The sequence below is a fragment of the Gossypium hirsutum genome, chromosome A11 (genome assembly GCF_007990345.1).
Source record: "Gossypium hirsutum isolate 1008001.06 chromosome A11, Gossypium_hirsutum_v2.1, whole genome shotgun sequence".
NCBI lineage: Eukaryota > Viridiplantae > Streptophyta > Magnoliopsida > Malvales > Malvaceae > Gossypium > Gossypium hirsutum.
In genome coordinates, this window is record NC_053434.1 from 112,007,510 (window position 1) to 112,024,566 (window position 17,057).

A 17,057-nucleotide genomic window follows, 5' to 3' on the forward strand; every position below is an offset into this window, starting at 1 on the left:
ACAACACTTTTACTAACAGTACCCGTTTGTTCCTTAACTCTTTAATTTCCCAAGCTAGAATTTTCACCGGTTCTTCTGAATAAGTCATGTCGGGTTGGAGCTCTATTTCTGTATGAGGAATTACATGTGATGGATTTGATCTGTACCGTCTCAACATAGACACATGAAACACGTTATGAATCTTTTCAAGCTCCGGGGGCAAAGCCAATCTATAAGCTACCGGACCGATTCTTTTAATGATTTCATACGGCCCGATAAATCGTGGGCTAAGTTTTCCTTTTCTACTGAACCGCAAAACTTTCTTCCACGGTGACACTTTCAAGAATACACGATCACCCAAATTAAACTCTATATCTCTTCTCTTTAAATCTGCATATGAATTTTGCCGATCGGAGGCAGCTTTTAAACAATCTCGAATAATACGAACTTTTTCTTCGGTTTCCCGAATCAAGTCCACTCCCATTAGTTTTCTTTCACTTAATTCAGACCAATATAATGGAGTTCTACACTTTCTTCCATACAGAGCTTCAAATAGTGCCATTTTAATACTAGTTTGATAACTATTATTATAAGCAAATTCGAATAAAGATAAATACCTTTCCCAGCTGCCGCCAAACTCAAGTACACAACACCTTAACATATCTTCTAAAATCTGAATCACTCGCTCTGACTGCCCGTCTGTCTGAGGATGAAAAGCTGTGCTGAAATTTAATTTAGTGCCCAAAGCCTCTTGTAATTTACTCCAAAATCTCGAAGTAAATCTCGGATCCCGATCCGAAATAATAGATACTGGAACTCCATGTAATCTCACAATCTCAGAAATATACAATTCCGCTAACTTCTCCAATGAAAAATTTGATCTGACTGGAATAAAATGTGCCGACTTTGTCAATCTATCAACGATAACCCAAATTGAATCTTTCTTTTTCGGAGTCACAAGCAATCCTGATACAAAATCCATCGTAATGTGTTCCCACTTCCATTCAAGAATCATAATAGGTTGTAATAAACCCGTTGGTACTTGATGCTCTGCTTTCACTTGTTGACAGATTAGACATTTGTAACAAATTCACAAATCTCTCGTTTCATACCAGGCCACCAGTACTTTTTTTTAAAATCGCAATACATTTTTGTACTACCCGGATGAATAGAATACTTGCTATTATGAGCTTCAGCAAGAATATCATTTTTCAATTTTGAATTATTCGGAACATAAATTCTATTACGATAACGCAACATACCACCATCATCAATGCTATATTCTGAACTCAAATTATCCTGAACCGTTTTTCGTTTCAGTACTAGTTTCGGATCATCACTTTATAATTCACGGATCCTTTGAAGGAATGTAGATTTTGCTTTCAATTCTGCTAATAATGAACCATCTTCATTAACAAACAAATGAACATTCATTTCTCGAAGTGCAAACAATGAAGATTTTCGGCTAAGTGCATCAGCGACCACATTTGCTTTCCCGGGGTGATAATCAATACCAAGATCATAATCTTTCAATAGTTCGAGCCATCGTCTCTGTCTCAAGTTCAGCTATTTCTGTGTCATCAAATATTTCAGACTTTTGTGATCGGTATACACAACATTTTTCCCCATATAAATAATGTCTCCAGATTTTTAAAGTAAACACAATCGCGGCCAACTCCAAATCATGGGTAGGGTAATTTTTTTCGTGTGGTTTTAATTGCCGAGAAGCATATGCCACTACTTTCCCTGACTGCATTAAAACACAACCCAAACCATTTAAAGATTCATCACTATACACAACATATGGTATACCTGATTCTGGCTGAGTTAACACTGGAGCTTCTGTCAACATCTTCTTCAACTGGTCAAAACTTTGTTGGCACTCTTCAGACCATACGAATTCAACATTCTTCTGAAGTAATCGAGTCATCGGCAAGGCAATCATTGAAAGAATTTTAACAAATCGGCGGTAGTATCCCGCTAATCCCAGGAAACTCCGCACTTCTGTTACGTTCTTTGAAGTTTTCCAATTCACCACTACTGACACTTTACTTGGATCTACTCGAATTCCTTCAACTGAAACAATATGACCTAGAAATCCAACCTCATGTAGCCAAAATTCACACTTGCTGAACTTTGCATACAACTGCTTCTCTCTCAAAGTACGTAACACACTTCTCAAGTGTTGTGCATGATCAGGCTCGGTCTTCGAATAGATCAGTATATCATCAATAAATACAACCATGAATCTATCCAAATAAGGTTGAAAAATGCAGCAGGAGCATTAGTTAAACCAAATGGCATTACCAGAAACTCATAATGACCATACCGAGTTCTGAAGGCAGTTTTTGCACGTCACATTCTTTAACTTTCAGCTAATAATACCCAGATCGAAGATCTATTTTTGAAAACACAGCAGCACCTTTCAATTGATCGAACAAATCATCAATGCGGGGCAAAGGATATTTGTTCTTGATTGTAACCTTATTTAACTGTCTGTAATCTATACACAATCTCAACGAACCATCTTTCTTTTTCACAAACAAAACAGGTACACCCCAAAGAGATGTACTCGGTCTAATAAACCCTTTATCTAACAATTCTTGCAACTAAGTCTTCAACTCTTTTAATTTCATCGGTGCCATTCTGTATGGTGTTATGGATATTGGAGCTGTTCCCAAGATCACATCAATCACAAACTCAACTTCACGATCTGGCAGTAAACCCGACAATTCCTCAGGAAACACATCATCAAATTCATTAACAACTGGCAACTGTTTCAACTTTGATTCAGAATCCCGAGCATTAAGAATATAAGCTAAATATGCTTCATTACCCTTTTGTATTAGCTTTTGAGCTGAAAAGGCTGAAATAATTCAGACATTATCTTTCTTATTTCCAAACTCAGCCGAAATCATTTCTCCTGTCTGATTTTTCAAATCAATCCGTTTCTCCCAACAGTTCATTACAGCGTCATGTTTTGTTAACCAATCCATCCCTAGAATAATATCAAATTCCCGAAAGGGTAACAACATCAAATCAGCAGGGAATTCACAGCCTTTCACTTTCATTGGACAATTACGACATATTAAATTAACCATCACACTTTGACCTAATGGATTAGTGACTTGTATATCATAATTAGTAGACTCAACAGATAATTTCTTTTCAGATGCTAGCATAGTGCAAATATATGAATGAGTAAACCCTGGGTCTATTAATGCATAAATAGTAACACCATAAAGATAGAAAATACCAGCAATTACATCAGGAGCCATAGCCTCTTCCCTTGCTCGAATGGCATAGGTACGTGCTGGTGCTCTATTCTCTGATTGACTAACTAGTTCTCTCATAGCTGAACGGGTAGCCCCTGTAGCACTGCTCTGGCCCGAACTTCTACTTCTTTGGGGAGTGGTTCTCTGTATCTCTTTCTGATCCACTTCATCTTTTTGCAGCTAGGGACAATCTCGAATAAGATGATCAGTAGCCCCACATTTATAACAAGCCCCCATCTTAGTTCTGCATTCACCGAAATGATGTCTTCCATAATATTGACACTTAGGTCGAGAAGTATTCTGAACACTGCTCACACTTACTACAGGTCTATCAAATACCCTGAAATCAGATTGTCTTGATCACCTCTACCCAATCTTCCCGGCACGGATGTAGTTCGACTAATTTCTTCTCTAGATTTCTTCAACGGCAAATCTGAAAATGACTTAGAAGCACTTCTTTTAAATGACTTTATTTTTCCGATCTCGCTGTATTTTTTTGTTATATACTTCTTCGAGCTTTTGAGCACGGTCTGACAGAACAACGAACTCTCGTATTTCATTAACCCCAATCATCATTCTAATCACATCATTTAACCCTTCTTCAAATCTGATACATATTTCTTCTTCAGTAGGTACAATGTCTCGAATACATTTGCTGAGGTAGACAAATTCTCTTTCGTATTCAACCACTGACTTATTTCCCTGCCATAGATCAAGAAATTCTCTATTTTTCTTGTCTAGATATCTTTTCCCCACATATTTCTTTTTAAACTCGTTCTGGAAAAATTCCCAAGTAAGCTTCTCTGCAGGTACTACAGCTTCCACAGTTTCCCACCAGTTATATGCTTCTTCTTTTAACAATGAGACAGCACATCGTAGATAATCCTCCGTAGAACAAGCCATCTGTTTAAAAATTCTTACCAAACTCTGTAGCCAATATTCAGCTTTTACAGGGTCATCATCTGATCTCCCTCGAAATTCCTCAGCTCCAAACTTCCTAAGCTTTTCAATCGGAGAACATTTACTAGTTTCAATTATTGAAGGCGGTGGAGGAGCAATCGGAGGTACCACAGGTGGTGCAGTAGAGGGAGGAGGTGGTTGAGCCTGACTTCTTTCTTGTACCATCTCCTTTTACCACTAATTCATAACTCTATAAATCATATTTTTAAGTTCTCGCTCTCGCATCATAGAAATTGGAATATCACTACTTGTTCCTTGTTCAGAAGTCTGCACTCTACTGTTAGCTTCCTCCTGTTCAGTGCGTTTAGGTCTATCTGACATCTTTATAATCGGAGAGTATCTATAAAAATGACAAAGATTAGATCGGATCATACACATTACACTATCACAGATTTATATGACATGTATTTCTAAACACTTTACACATAACACATGTTCTGAGAACCGGATAAATCAGGCTCTGATACCACTAAATGTAACACTCCTTACCCGTATTTGTCGCCGGAATAGGGTAGGAGGTATTACCGGAGTTTACCGAATTAATTTTCTATTAATACGAGTTAAATACTATTCATTTACTAAAATATGTCATGGCGTCCTTTAGATGGCCTCCTAAGCCCAAAACATACTTCGGACCAAACCAGAATTAAATCGAAACATAGGGAATTTTTCGCAAAATCCCCAAATTTTTTTTTTGCTCAATATAACCCCTTTATAAATATCTAACCTTCCCTGCAAATTTTAAAACCGAGACCAATCCAACCAACCAATTCATTTCAATCAATTTGATACCAAATTATACTACTATTATAATTATACTATTTAACATATTCATCATTTTTTACTTTAATGTATATTCATTAAACAAGTCTTAGTATTTATATAATCATCAAACTTTATACATGCTATATAAATCAAAAAGGAAATTTACAAAAGCTACCGGAGATAATCTGGATAGTGTGATCCTCTGTATTGATCTGATCCTCCGTATTCTTCCACGTCAATCTACAAGAGACATTGAATACATTCAAGTAAGCTTATAGAAGCTTAGTAAGTTCATAGGCATAAAACATAAATCTTACCAAATATTTATACACTTATACAATATACACAACTATTAAGTTCACCTGTCAACCACATTCATTGGTGAGTTCCCTTGTATAAACTTACTACCACTCATCCATTTTCTTTAATTCTTTTTGGCCCGTTTGTCACATATCATTCTTCAACCAAATTAGGGAACGGTTACGAAAAATTGAGTACTTCACTTTCACTTTGCCATAGTATAACTATGGTCTTGCGTATAATCACTTATCACTTTTTGAAGTCATAGTCCTGCCACGGTCTTACACTGATCACATTTATCAGTTGTCACTGATCAGATAAGTGTAGCTAAAGCTACCACTTATCACTTATCACTTGTCATTGATCAAATAAGTGTAGCTAAAGCTACCACTTATCACTTGTCACTTATCACTGATCAGATAAGTGTAGCTGGGGCTACCACTTATCACTTGTCGCTGATCAGAAGTACTCAAATCCGACGTTTCGCTCAATTTGATCATTTATTTGATTTTCGGGTTGTTATCTTATTCTCTATTCATCAATAAATATATTTCATCGTACATTATATAATTCATAAAATTTACACATAATAATTAAACTTCAGCCATATGAACTTACCTGGGTCGATTTGTAAAATTTGTGAAAGTTCAAGGACTAATCAGCTACTTTTTCTTTTCCTCGACTTGCTTCGGGTTCTTGATCTATCATTGTAAAATCATTCACTTATCAGTATTGACTTCATCTTCAACCCGCTTATAAGTAATATTATCTATAATTTAAGTGTTTACTTATGTATATTCCAATGTTGTCCATCATTGCCATAGTCACTAAATTATTTTTATCTTTAGCTACAGAACTCCAAATTAGGATCCGATAATTTTCCCTGAAACTAGACTCATATATCTTCTTATCATAAATTTTTAGAATTTTTGGTTTAGCCAATAAGTACAGTTTATTCTTTAAAGTCACTCCTATTCTGCTGTTTGACAATTCCGACCCTTCTTCACTAAAAATTAATTATCTCTTCGTACAGAATTTGGATGATGTCCATATTTGTTACTATTGAAAATAGACTCATTAAGGATTTTAAAAATATAAATTTAAGCTCCTAATTATTTTTATCCAATTTTTTATGATTTTCCAAAGGAAAAATAGGGGAACCTGAAATCATTCTGACATTGTCTCACAAAATTTATTATATCTCATGATCTACAATTCCGTTGCTTACACCGTTTCTTGTATGAGAAACTAGACTCAATAATATTTAATTTCATATTTTTTTAATCTTCTAATTCGATTTATAAAATTTATGGTGATTTTTCAAAGTTAGACTACTGCTGCTGTCCAAAACTGTTTTAGTGCAAATGTTGATTTTGATTTTTACCCCAAATTTCACAGTTCATACAATTCAGTCCTTGCTCAATTAATCCCTCAATGAAGCTAATTTTTCCCAATTAATGCTTTACCTAGACATTATAAGTTATTTCACAATTATTTAAATTCATAATTTCCACATAAAACCCTAACTTCAAACTCTTTCACCATTAGGTCCCAAACATTCACTTTCTATTCAATTCTTTCAATAAAATCAGCATATAAACAATTTAAAACTCTAATTCCATGCTAAATCATATACTTCCAACACATATTCATAGCAACTTCCAATTTCTTTCATAGAATCAAAAATTAATGAATTCAACAAGTGGACCTAGTTGTAAAAGTCATAAAAACACAAAAATTTCAAGAAATAATCAAGAATTGAACTTACTTGCAGTAAAAATATGAAAAAATAGCTTAATAAAACCCTTCTATGGTGTTTTTGCTGATGAGAATGCAGAAAAATAATGAGAATTCTAGATAATTTCACTTTAGTCCTAGTTTATTAAGTAAATTTTGCAATATTCCAATTTTGCCCTTAATTCATCAATTTTCCTGCTGATTTCATGCAGCTTGCCGTCCAACCCAAATAGACCTTGGGTCTGTTTACCCTTTAAACCCTCTTTCTTTTATCATTTAAGCTATTTAATCATTTCCCATAATTTTACATTTGTTACAATTTAATCCTTTTTATTCAATTAACTATCGAAACTTTAAAATTTCTTGACGAAACTTTAATACTAACTTATTAACACTCCATAAATATTTTTATGGCTCGTTTTAAAATTTTTCAAACTCTCGATATCTCGTTTCAGATTCTAATTTAATTTTTTTTTAATTTTTTTTTCTAGTACACTATTCGCTATTTCAAAAATTTTCCTAGCTTCACACTTAACTTATATTTACTAAATTATTAATATTTTCTACTTATTTTTCAGATTTGGTGATCTCGAATAACTGTTCCGACACCACTAAAAATTTAGGCTATTACAATAAACCTCAAAGCAAACAAATCATGATCAGGAATCATTGTAAGAGATAGCAATGGAAACGAGGTCATCACAAAATCCATAATTAATGAGAACATACCTTCAGGCTCTGCAGCCGAAGTCATTACATGTTTACAAGCGATTAGTTTGGGTAGGGACCTGGGACTAAAATTTGTTGTTATTGAAGGTGATTCCTTGACAGTGATCAAGAAAGCCAAAAGCACAACAAAGGATAAATCGGTAATAGGTTCCTACATCCAAGACATTAAAGAAATGAGCAAGTTTTTCCATCAGAGTAATTTCCAACATGTGAATAGATTAGCAAACGAACAGGCGCACAATTTGGCTTCAAAAGGGCTAAAAATGGGAGAGCTTACCTACCCTAAACGTCAAACAGTCGGCCCAAAAATCACAGAAGCAGAGATTGATAGAGGATGGTGATGAAGTTGTTGACGCAAAGAAGACGAAATGAATGTAGCCTCAAACAGCTGAAAGGGTTTTTCATGCGAATCTGAAAAGGAAGTGGTAGAAGAAACTGGAAGATTTTTGTAACTGACTACTGATTGAGTGCTGGTACAGAGATGCGAAAAGGCAACATTTAGTGGAGACCAGCTGCCGATGTTGACTGGATTAAATATTAGTTCCTGTTTTATTTTATCTTTCGATTTTGAACTCAAGTCATTTCTTTCTTTAATTGTGGGCCTTTCTCTTAAAACTACTTCTGTTTTCTTTTCTTATTTAGTTAATAAAATCCAGTCAAATTATTTCAAAAAAAAAATTAACTATTCATAATTGAAGAATGACGCTTAAATTGGAAAGAGAAAAGAAAAATAAATAATATAAAAGTAAAGAATTTTTTAGTGCCAAACAATGGTTGTCCTCCTCCTGTCGTCCATACCCGAATGATTATATATATACATATTAAAACCTAAAACAGGTGGTTGTAAGAAGTGGGTATGGACTTCTTTTCTAAGTATTTAAATTAAATTCAAATCTTAGAGTTATATTATTAAGAGAACTTTACTTGAATACTACCTCTGACCCGAATAGTACTATGCTTAAACCTTAAAACGAATGAAAATATCAATAATTATCAAAAAAAAAGAAAAAACTAAAACAAGGCCTACGCCTCCTTCCAAAATGTAACAAATAAAAATAAATAGAAAATCAAGCAAAAAATTCTTAAAATAAATTTAATTTTAATTGATCTCTGAAAATGTCTTTCCAAATACAAATAATAACTATTAAAATAAAATAATATTAAAATCTAAAAGTGTTATACGCCAACTTTTGTTTTCATACCAAATTTTTTATGCAATCCCATCTGAACTTGTTTTTCAACCTTTTGAACATTTATTGCAGAAAATAAATAAATAAAATATCAAAATTTGTTGCATAAATGTCCAAAATTCATTAAAATAAAATACAAAAATATGAAAAGCTAGCTCTCTATCATCTCAAAACTTGAGATTAATCCAAATTCAACTACAATCATTTAAATAAAATTTTCTCAATAAACGCACTTTTCACAATTTGAACTTGTATTCTCGTATTTATGGTGTAAGATCATCACCACCTTAATCATTAATTTGTTGGTGCCCAAAACCTAAGGTTGTCTTTAGGAACGGAGCTAAGTGCCTGACAAAGGCTAAAATGATATTTTATAATAATTAGTATTATATATAAATTTAATAATAAATAATATTTAATTAAAATTTAGTTTAAACTACATATTATATATATATATATGAAAAGATACATTAAAATTGAAAGGGAAAAATGAAGTAAACCATAATTTAAATAAATACTCATATTTATATAATTGAAATATTCATATTTTATATTATAAAATATTTATTATTAAATATTTATAAATTGTAATATATATTTATTAAATTATTGATGTAAATATTTTTCAATAATATAATAAGAATATTATGTAAAATTTATTATTAAAATAGTAATATTAAATAATTTATTAAAACAATAAATTATATTATTTAATAAATTTATATTTGTATTATTAAATATAAATAGTTAAATTTCTATGTTTAAGAATATTGAACATTATACTATTTGATCATATTTTAATGTTTGTAAATGTTTTTGAAAATTAAAAATAAAAATTTGTTATTAATATAACAATATTATTCTTGATTCAAGTTAATTTTTATATAAAAAAAATTTACTCATAAAGTAATTCTTTTCCAAAAAACGACTTATACTATTAAGAGGGGAGAGTCAATTTACAATAAAAATGACTTATTTTTTTATTGATATGTAGGTCATTTTCTATTAATCAAATTGTTTTCCATGCAACAAACACAGTAAAATGCATAAAACATTTTCCGTAAGTCATTTTTCATGAAACAAATGCACCTTATATTTTGTTCACTAGATCATACTAAGAGCTCATTAAACAACAACAAAAAAAATCTACTTTAATTTTTGCAAAATTTGCTGTTTAAAATTTAGGAAAACTAAAAGTTAACAATTAAGAAACACTATTAATCCTTTTCGCTAAATGGTTGATTTGGTAATTAACATATCAACAATTCAAATAGTAGTTCAATAATTTAAGGTTACGTTTGGTTCACTGTACTAAAATAATGTTGTAATTGAATAGAGTTGTACTAGAATAAAACTATAATCAGTAATTCAATTGTTTGGTTGAATGGAATGAAATAGAGATGTAATAACATTCTTATATTTGGTTGAATAGAATAGATGTTGTAATAGTATAAGGTAAAGGATTTAATGACTAAAGTACCCTTAGCAATTTTTTTTAGATAGATAATTATTATTATTGTTATTGTTATTAAATTTTAATAAAATTATTATTGAATATGTTTTAATAAAAATAAAAAATAATTTAATCATATTTTAACATAATTATTATTATATGAATTAAAAAATCATAATATATAATATTATAAAAATAATATATAACCTACTTTATTATTTTTAAACTGCAATACATATTTATTGTGCTAAAACATCATTCGTGAAACAAATAATTTAATTATTCTATAATAAAAAAACAAAATATTAAAAGTAATAAATAGCTTTAGAATTATATTTCACATCCAAACATAATATTCATATATTAACAAAAAGTTATATGATTTCATTAGCTTATATGTTATAATCCATATGTTAAATTTTACAACATAAAAAAGTTACAACATTGTAATGACATTCTATCATGTCATTATACCATCCAAATATTACAAACACAAACAGTTACCAAAATATCATCAACACAACCATGATTTTTAATGATTAGCAAGAAATCTTCTAACCCATTCCAATCGCACAGAAGAAGGTAAACTAAAGAAAATAAGCATTTACATTGGATGGTCTGAAATTTTGCTCAACGCGCGATAGCACTCATCCTCAGTTAAACCGTCTACTTCACATAAGGTTGGATATAATTTTAAAGCACTTTCTTGAATGGTCATTTCTGACTTTTGTTGAATTAGCACTTCGAAGGCAATGATGCTACTGATTTCAAGGCCAACGGTCCGTATGTTTTCCGCCAATAAAGTGACAGCATCAGTAAATGAAGTAGAAGAAATATGATCACTTGCATCAGAAATATTTTATTTTCTTCTTTGAAAATGTGAAATCACTTTGGTTTCTAGGTGGCTGCGATTGTGTAGCTGAAAGATCCATGTCATCCAAAGAAAAATCAACTTCACATCCATGGAAATCGTTTCTTTCTTCATGAGTATTTGTAGTAGCTACATCCTCAACATCTATTTCTTCAATAATATCAGCGGTTGTTTGAGCATCTTTTTCAGTGGCTCGATCTTTTGCGTAGATGGCAGTAAGTTGGTCATAATAAGGAAAACTATAATGTTTGAATTGACCGGCTTCTTTATGACTATAAAAAATAAGGAATCCATATTAGATATAAGTTTGGTCAAAACAAGATAATAAAGACTTGAAATAATTCTTACATTTATATATGAGTTCCACACAGCATCTTCAGCAATAACAAGCTGCCTATGCTCGTCCCAACCAAAGCCGCTATTATTTTTTCCACTAAGCATGTCATAAACGATTGTCCAATCCTTTTTCAATGTCCTAATCATCGATTCAAGATTAGGTTTAGCCTTCAACATAACATGGGGTAAAACTTTTTCTAACATTTTTTCTAGCTCATTTAAATAATCGGCTTTGAATCCCATATATGCATTAAAGGTTCCAACATTGTGCAAGTCAACCATACAGGCAACCAACGCAACATCTTCTTCTGGAACTCATTTCCTTTTGGTTCCTCGAGAATTTTGGGAAGAAACACTTGATTGTGAAAAACCTAACATAATTATCTCAAGAAAAAACGCAAATTAAAATTAAGTTCAATATTATGAATCAAAAGATTGACGGTTTACAAAATTATTATAACACATGATGAATCAAAAGAAAATAAATTATAATTTAACAAGTCTAGTACAATACAAGAAACAATTCAAACACCACCAAAGTTTCATAAACTAGATACATGAAATAACATAAACAAATTAACATTTACTATTTTTTATTAATTTATTTTTTCTCAATTTTATAATACCAATCGAATCAATTCAATTCATCAATTTGATCCAATTTTAATAAACAAAACATAGCATTTAAACCATAGATTAATATACTAATTTTTCCTGATAAATAAATTGAATTTAAAATTATTATAAATATTCTTTTGGATCATTTTACAAAATATTATTGTTAATCATAGATTGACTTTATTATCTCTAATTAAATTAATAATTAGATGGTTTCAATTACTTAAAATTTTTAATATGTGAAGATAAAATTTTAAAATCTGCATTCCTAAACCTAAAACTAGATTTACAAACTATGCAGCATGGATTCTTTATTCTTCTTTTAAGTACCCTTTTCCAACATGTGGATATGAATATATGACCTCCAAATATATGAAAAAACTTCGAAAATTCTAGCCATACTTGTGCAAGATACATACCCATATTGAGCAGTCACGAAGCCCTTCATCAAAGTAGAATTCAAACTATTTTACCAACAAAAGAATCACTAACCATTAATTCATATAAACACTCAAAGATATATATTGATAAACCATCTAAATCGATCAAACACCCTAAAACAACCATAAATGTATCAGATCAAACCAGCAACATATTCTAACAGTTAAATGTCATCGAAAACTTGAAACAAACTCATAAAAAACAGAGATTTCAATATTCTCCAGCTGATGTATAAAACAGAGTGAAATTTAGGTAAGAAAAAGAAAAAACATTTTACCTGAACTAACTCTGTTAACATGATGAGGCTGTCCAACTGAGCTGTCTTTAGTTGAATCCTTTTTGCTCAGTTTTTTCACACTGCCCCCACCATTACTGCCTTCCTTGTTCGATGATCCAAAACAAGGAAAACACTCACCCATTATCAAAACCTAGAATTCAAAAAAATTCAAACAAAATGAGGTTTTGATTTACATGAAAAAAAAGATCAAAAGAGAGGTAAAAAGGGTAAACTCACTGAAAGCTTGGTAGGATAAAAATTCTGATCCAAGATCTCAAAGATTTTATTTAATAAAAAAAATGTCTGAGATGATGGTGAAAGGAAGAAGACTAACAACAGGGACTGAAATGGTAAAGGAAGCAGTAACAAAAAAGAGGCAGAAAAATTTTGTGGGTAAGAAAAAATGGTAGAAAGGAAAATGAAAGGAACAACGAAAGGGAGAAATGTTTATCTGAAGGACACTGGATGAAGGGGAGGTGTGCTAGAGTCGAAGGAAGCAAAGAATGACTTTCGTTTGAGTGTTTTTGAGGTGAGAATTTGGTGAGGGTAAGATAAGGTTCTTCAAGCACCGAATCAATCATCAGTGGAGAGGGGAGGGAATAGGAATCACCAAATTTCTCTGCATAAGCTCGGAATAGTGTATTCCATTAAACCAAACAGCTATTTATGTGGGCTTGCAAAATAGACTTGTAATAGACTTATAATGGTATAGCCATTTCATTGGACCAAATATCCCTTAAAGTTTAACAAATCATATGTGCAACAAATAAATGAATTAATAAAAAAAACTTAAAGTTTAAATACTTTTTTAAAATTTTATATTTTAGAATTTTATATAAAGAAAATTGTTTTAAAACTTTTTCTAAACTTTTGACAAACTTTTTTTTTACATTTTTTAATAAAATTATTAATTCCAACTAACTTTTTTCAATTGTCGTGTTTTTGTAATTTATGTTTTTTAGATTTTATATATATATTTTAAATTTTTTATATGTTTATTTTTATTTTTATATTTTTAATTTGTATATATATTTAATAAAAAATATTATTTTTTATATAAAAGCACCACGTGGCGCTTTGTAATTGATTATAATTTTTCTTAAAAATCTATCAAAAAATGAATTAAAAAATAAAAAAGAGGACTACTTTAGATAGCAAATTAGGAATTTGAGGTAGTTCAGATTCTAAATTGTCCAAAATGGAAAAATAAATATAGTTTAAAAGCAAATTGTGAATTAAGCGAAAAAAGAAAATCAAATGGAATAAAGATAAAAAGAAAATCAAATTGAAATCTCGAAAAGCAAGAAAAAGAAACTGAGAGGCCTAAAATAATTTTAATTCCAAATAATATATTTTAAATTCAAATTTATATATAATTGATGAAATTTGTATAATTAAATATAAATTATTTTTAAATACATATAACTCATATTTTCTACCCGGATCTTTTTTTACACAAAATTAAAAAATCAACAACTCACAGCTTTATTTTACTTAATCAACTAATCATTAGAAGCAAAGCTCGTCAAATTAAATTAAAATGTTTGTGAGGTCCAAATATGTTAGGAAGTTCGTTTCACAATTTTGACCATTCTTCAAAACCTTGGCAAAACTTTTCATTTTGGAATTTTTTTTATTTTTTTAATTTTACCAATTCTCATCTATCAAAACTTTTTATATCTTTATATATATATATAATTTTCCGATGAATTTGAAGTTGAGTTAAATTTACTAATAATGGCTGCTCGATTAATGTTTTTGTTTTAATTCTTGCAAGTCAATTGTTGATTGAGTCTTAGTTCGATTGATATGGACATTGTTGTCAATACAAGAGAACGTGAATTCGAATGTGCTAAAATGCATTATCCTCTTATTTATGAGTTGAGTTGAAGAAGGATTATAGGTAGTTTTAAGCATTATGTCTGAAAGAGCAGATTTGATTAGATCTTATGAGATTGTTTAAAATTAATCACAATCATTGATGTTACTGAGAGCAAGTCTTCTATAGTTGAGGTTCGTGGCTCCTCCTCTTAATAATGTTGCCTCCAAAGTTCAAACCTGAGTCCTCTCTTTAAGAGTGTAATGTGTATTATCATGACACCTAACTACTTGTTTAATTCTATTTTGTTTTGTTTGCTTATTTGTCTTAATATTGGGAGTCCACATCACTTTTGTGCCGTGTCCCTAGTCTAGAGTTTAAGTCGATTGAGGAGTTAAACCCTAAATATATACTCATAACTCAAAGTCGTACCCGAATCCAAGCAACATACATTTTTGTACAAGGATGGAATTTAGAATTGTATCCTATAAACTGATAGGAGTCTGAGCCTAAAGAGCTGCTTCCTGTGAGCCCACTTCACCTTTAGCAGCCTTGAATCGTTTTGGCAAACTCCATAGAAGAGTAATGCATGAACAAAGGACTCATCCCTTCCGCAATAATTTCCCTTGCATTCAATATGTGGTAATGATTAATGGCATATAAAGACAGTTTGAAAAACAAAAACATATGTCAAGAATTTCATTACTTTTGGTAGTAAACAATGCCTACCAAGCTATACATATTGTTCCTTAAAAACTGTAAAGTATCTGAAAAGGATGAACAAAATTGGAAAACACCAGATTCATGCAAGTTTGCAAAGAATTGATTATCCCGATCAACATATAGACGCTTCTACAAATCCCCAACCATCATCATCATCAGGTCCTACCCAATAACCCATTATAACGATACGGGTAGAAGAACTTGCATTCAAATTACATGAAACAAGTTCATCAAAAGGCTTTGACACTGTAGTCAGATAATGTTCACCATTGACAGAATATATGGTTGTGTTTGAGCTGCAGAGGGCCAGAAAATAGGATGCTGCAAGTAGGAATTCATGATATCAGTTTATAAAAGCATATATACTAGCAAGGGAGTGACTAAAATAAGCACCCAAATCCAGTCACAATGTATGCAAATCAAAGTAGTAACTTCAGTGACACATTTTAAACACTTCTGCACATTCTCATCCATCTTATGAATGTTAGTTTCACCTTTTAAGCAATATTGTGAATTTCAGTTGGCTGAGTTATACAGCTTAGATGAAACTCCAAAGAAAGGATTGTAAAAATGTAGTATCCATTTTAAAGTGGGCTAATGATGAAAGGCTAAATTTGTGACCTTCCAGGACCCCATCGCCAATCCACTTGAAACTCTTGCAGAATTAGCTCAAGGCCTCAAGCAAGCTTTTATTCAAAATACAGGGACAAAGAAATAGCTAAAACAACACACAAATTTAGGTTTAATCAAATAAACGATCCCTAGTTCTGTGAACTCAAAAAAGGAAGAAGTTCATCATCATTTCAGCAGTTCAAAGAAACCACAGCCCATAAATTATCTGCATTTCTATAGTGACAAAGTTCTAGCCTAAACCCAACATCTGAATTCACTGTATTTTACATGTTATGTTCATTAGTAGCTTACTCCTATAAAAATGGCTGAGAATTATATAAAAAAGGATCGTGCTTTTGAAGTTTCTGAAAAATGGGATAGACTGCAAGCTTTAAAAGAAAAAGAACCTGTTTTGGTGATTCCCAGGCCTGGAAGTCTGCAGGAAGCTGATTTCTTTGGATATCTAACCTGAATAAACGTTTAAAAAACAAAAAAAAAGAGACATTTAACCAAGAAAAAGCAAATAAAAAAGAGTTCACATATTTTTTGAAGTGAGAATTATTAAGTGTTTTGAGGGAGAGAATTTGGAGGAACCAAAAGGGTGTGGGGTTACCTTGAGTGGGTTTGGAAGAGAACAAGGAGGAATTGAGAAGCTTAAGGAAACGAAGCACGCCATCGAAAGCTTCTGCTGAAGCAAAGAGAGGTTTGTGGGTTTAAGGTGGAAGAGGTTTGCTAAACGACAGCGTTTGGAACAATTTTGATTAGCGCCTCTTTTGAAGATTGTTCTTATTTCATATGTTGATTACATCTTAAATTAGGAAATTAAACATAAATTTTACCTCAAATTAATTTGCAATCAGAATGTTTGCATAATTTATGAAAAATAGGAGGTGAGTGACAATTTAAGCATGTTTCGATTTGCTACAATTTCCATTTTCAAGATTACAAAATCATTAATAACAAGTTTTTAGA

At 31.2% G+C, this 17,057-nt stretch overlaps 1 protein-coding gene and 1 long non-coding RNA gene across 4 annotated transcripts; both read right to left on the minus strand.

Annotated features, from left to right (window-relative positions):
* Positions 1-10,751: 10,751 nt before the first annotated feature.
* On the minus strand, positions 10,752-13,573 carry LOC107887574 (uncharacterized). 3 transcript variants are annotated; one of them, XR_005904457.1, is made up of 4 exons: positions 13,169-13,567; positions 12,932-13,082; positions 11,608-11,979; positions 10,752-11,531 (listed from the first exon to the last, which is right to left on the minus strand). It is a non-coding gene; the product is annotated as an uncharacterized lncRNA (long non-coding RNA). The 3 variants fall into 3 exon arrangements; XR_001681211.2 differs by having other exon boundaries at positions 11,608-11,966; positions 13,169-13,566; XR_005904456.1 differs by having other exon boundaries at positions 11,608-13,082; positions 13,169-13,573.
* A 1,815-nt stretch (positions 13,574-15,388) lies between these two features.
* Positions 15,389-16,937, minus strand: LOC107887602 (uncharacterized). Its single transcript, XM_016811852.2, has 3 exons — positions 16,699-16,937; positions 16,493-16,553; positions 15,389-15,794 (listed from the first exon to the last, which is right to left on the minus strand). Exons 1-3 carry the CDS (start codon positions 16,759-16,761, stop codon positions 15,586-15,588), a joined length of 333 nt encoding a protein of 110 aa, XP_016667341.1. The 5' UTR covers positions 16,762-16,937; the 3' UTR covers positions 15,389-15,585.
* Between the last annotated feature and the right edge of the window lie 120 nt (positions 16,938-17,057).

Bases quoted from the DNA above. Each gene is read 5' to 3' on its own strand.
- LOC107887602 (XM_016811852.2), bottom strand. From the start codon at position 16,761: ATGGCGTGCTTCGTTTCCTTAAGCTTCTCAATTCCTCCTTGTTCTCTT. The intron at 16,554-16,698 runs GTAACCCCACAC...ACGTTTATTCAG, and splicing joins CTCTTCCAAACCCACTCAAG to GTTAGATATCCAAAGAAATC. The intron at 15,795-16,492 runs GTTCTTTTTCTT...TCCTACTTGCAG, and splicing joins CCTGGGAATCACCAAAACAG to CATCCTATTTTCTGGCCCTC.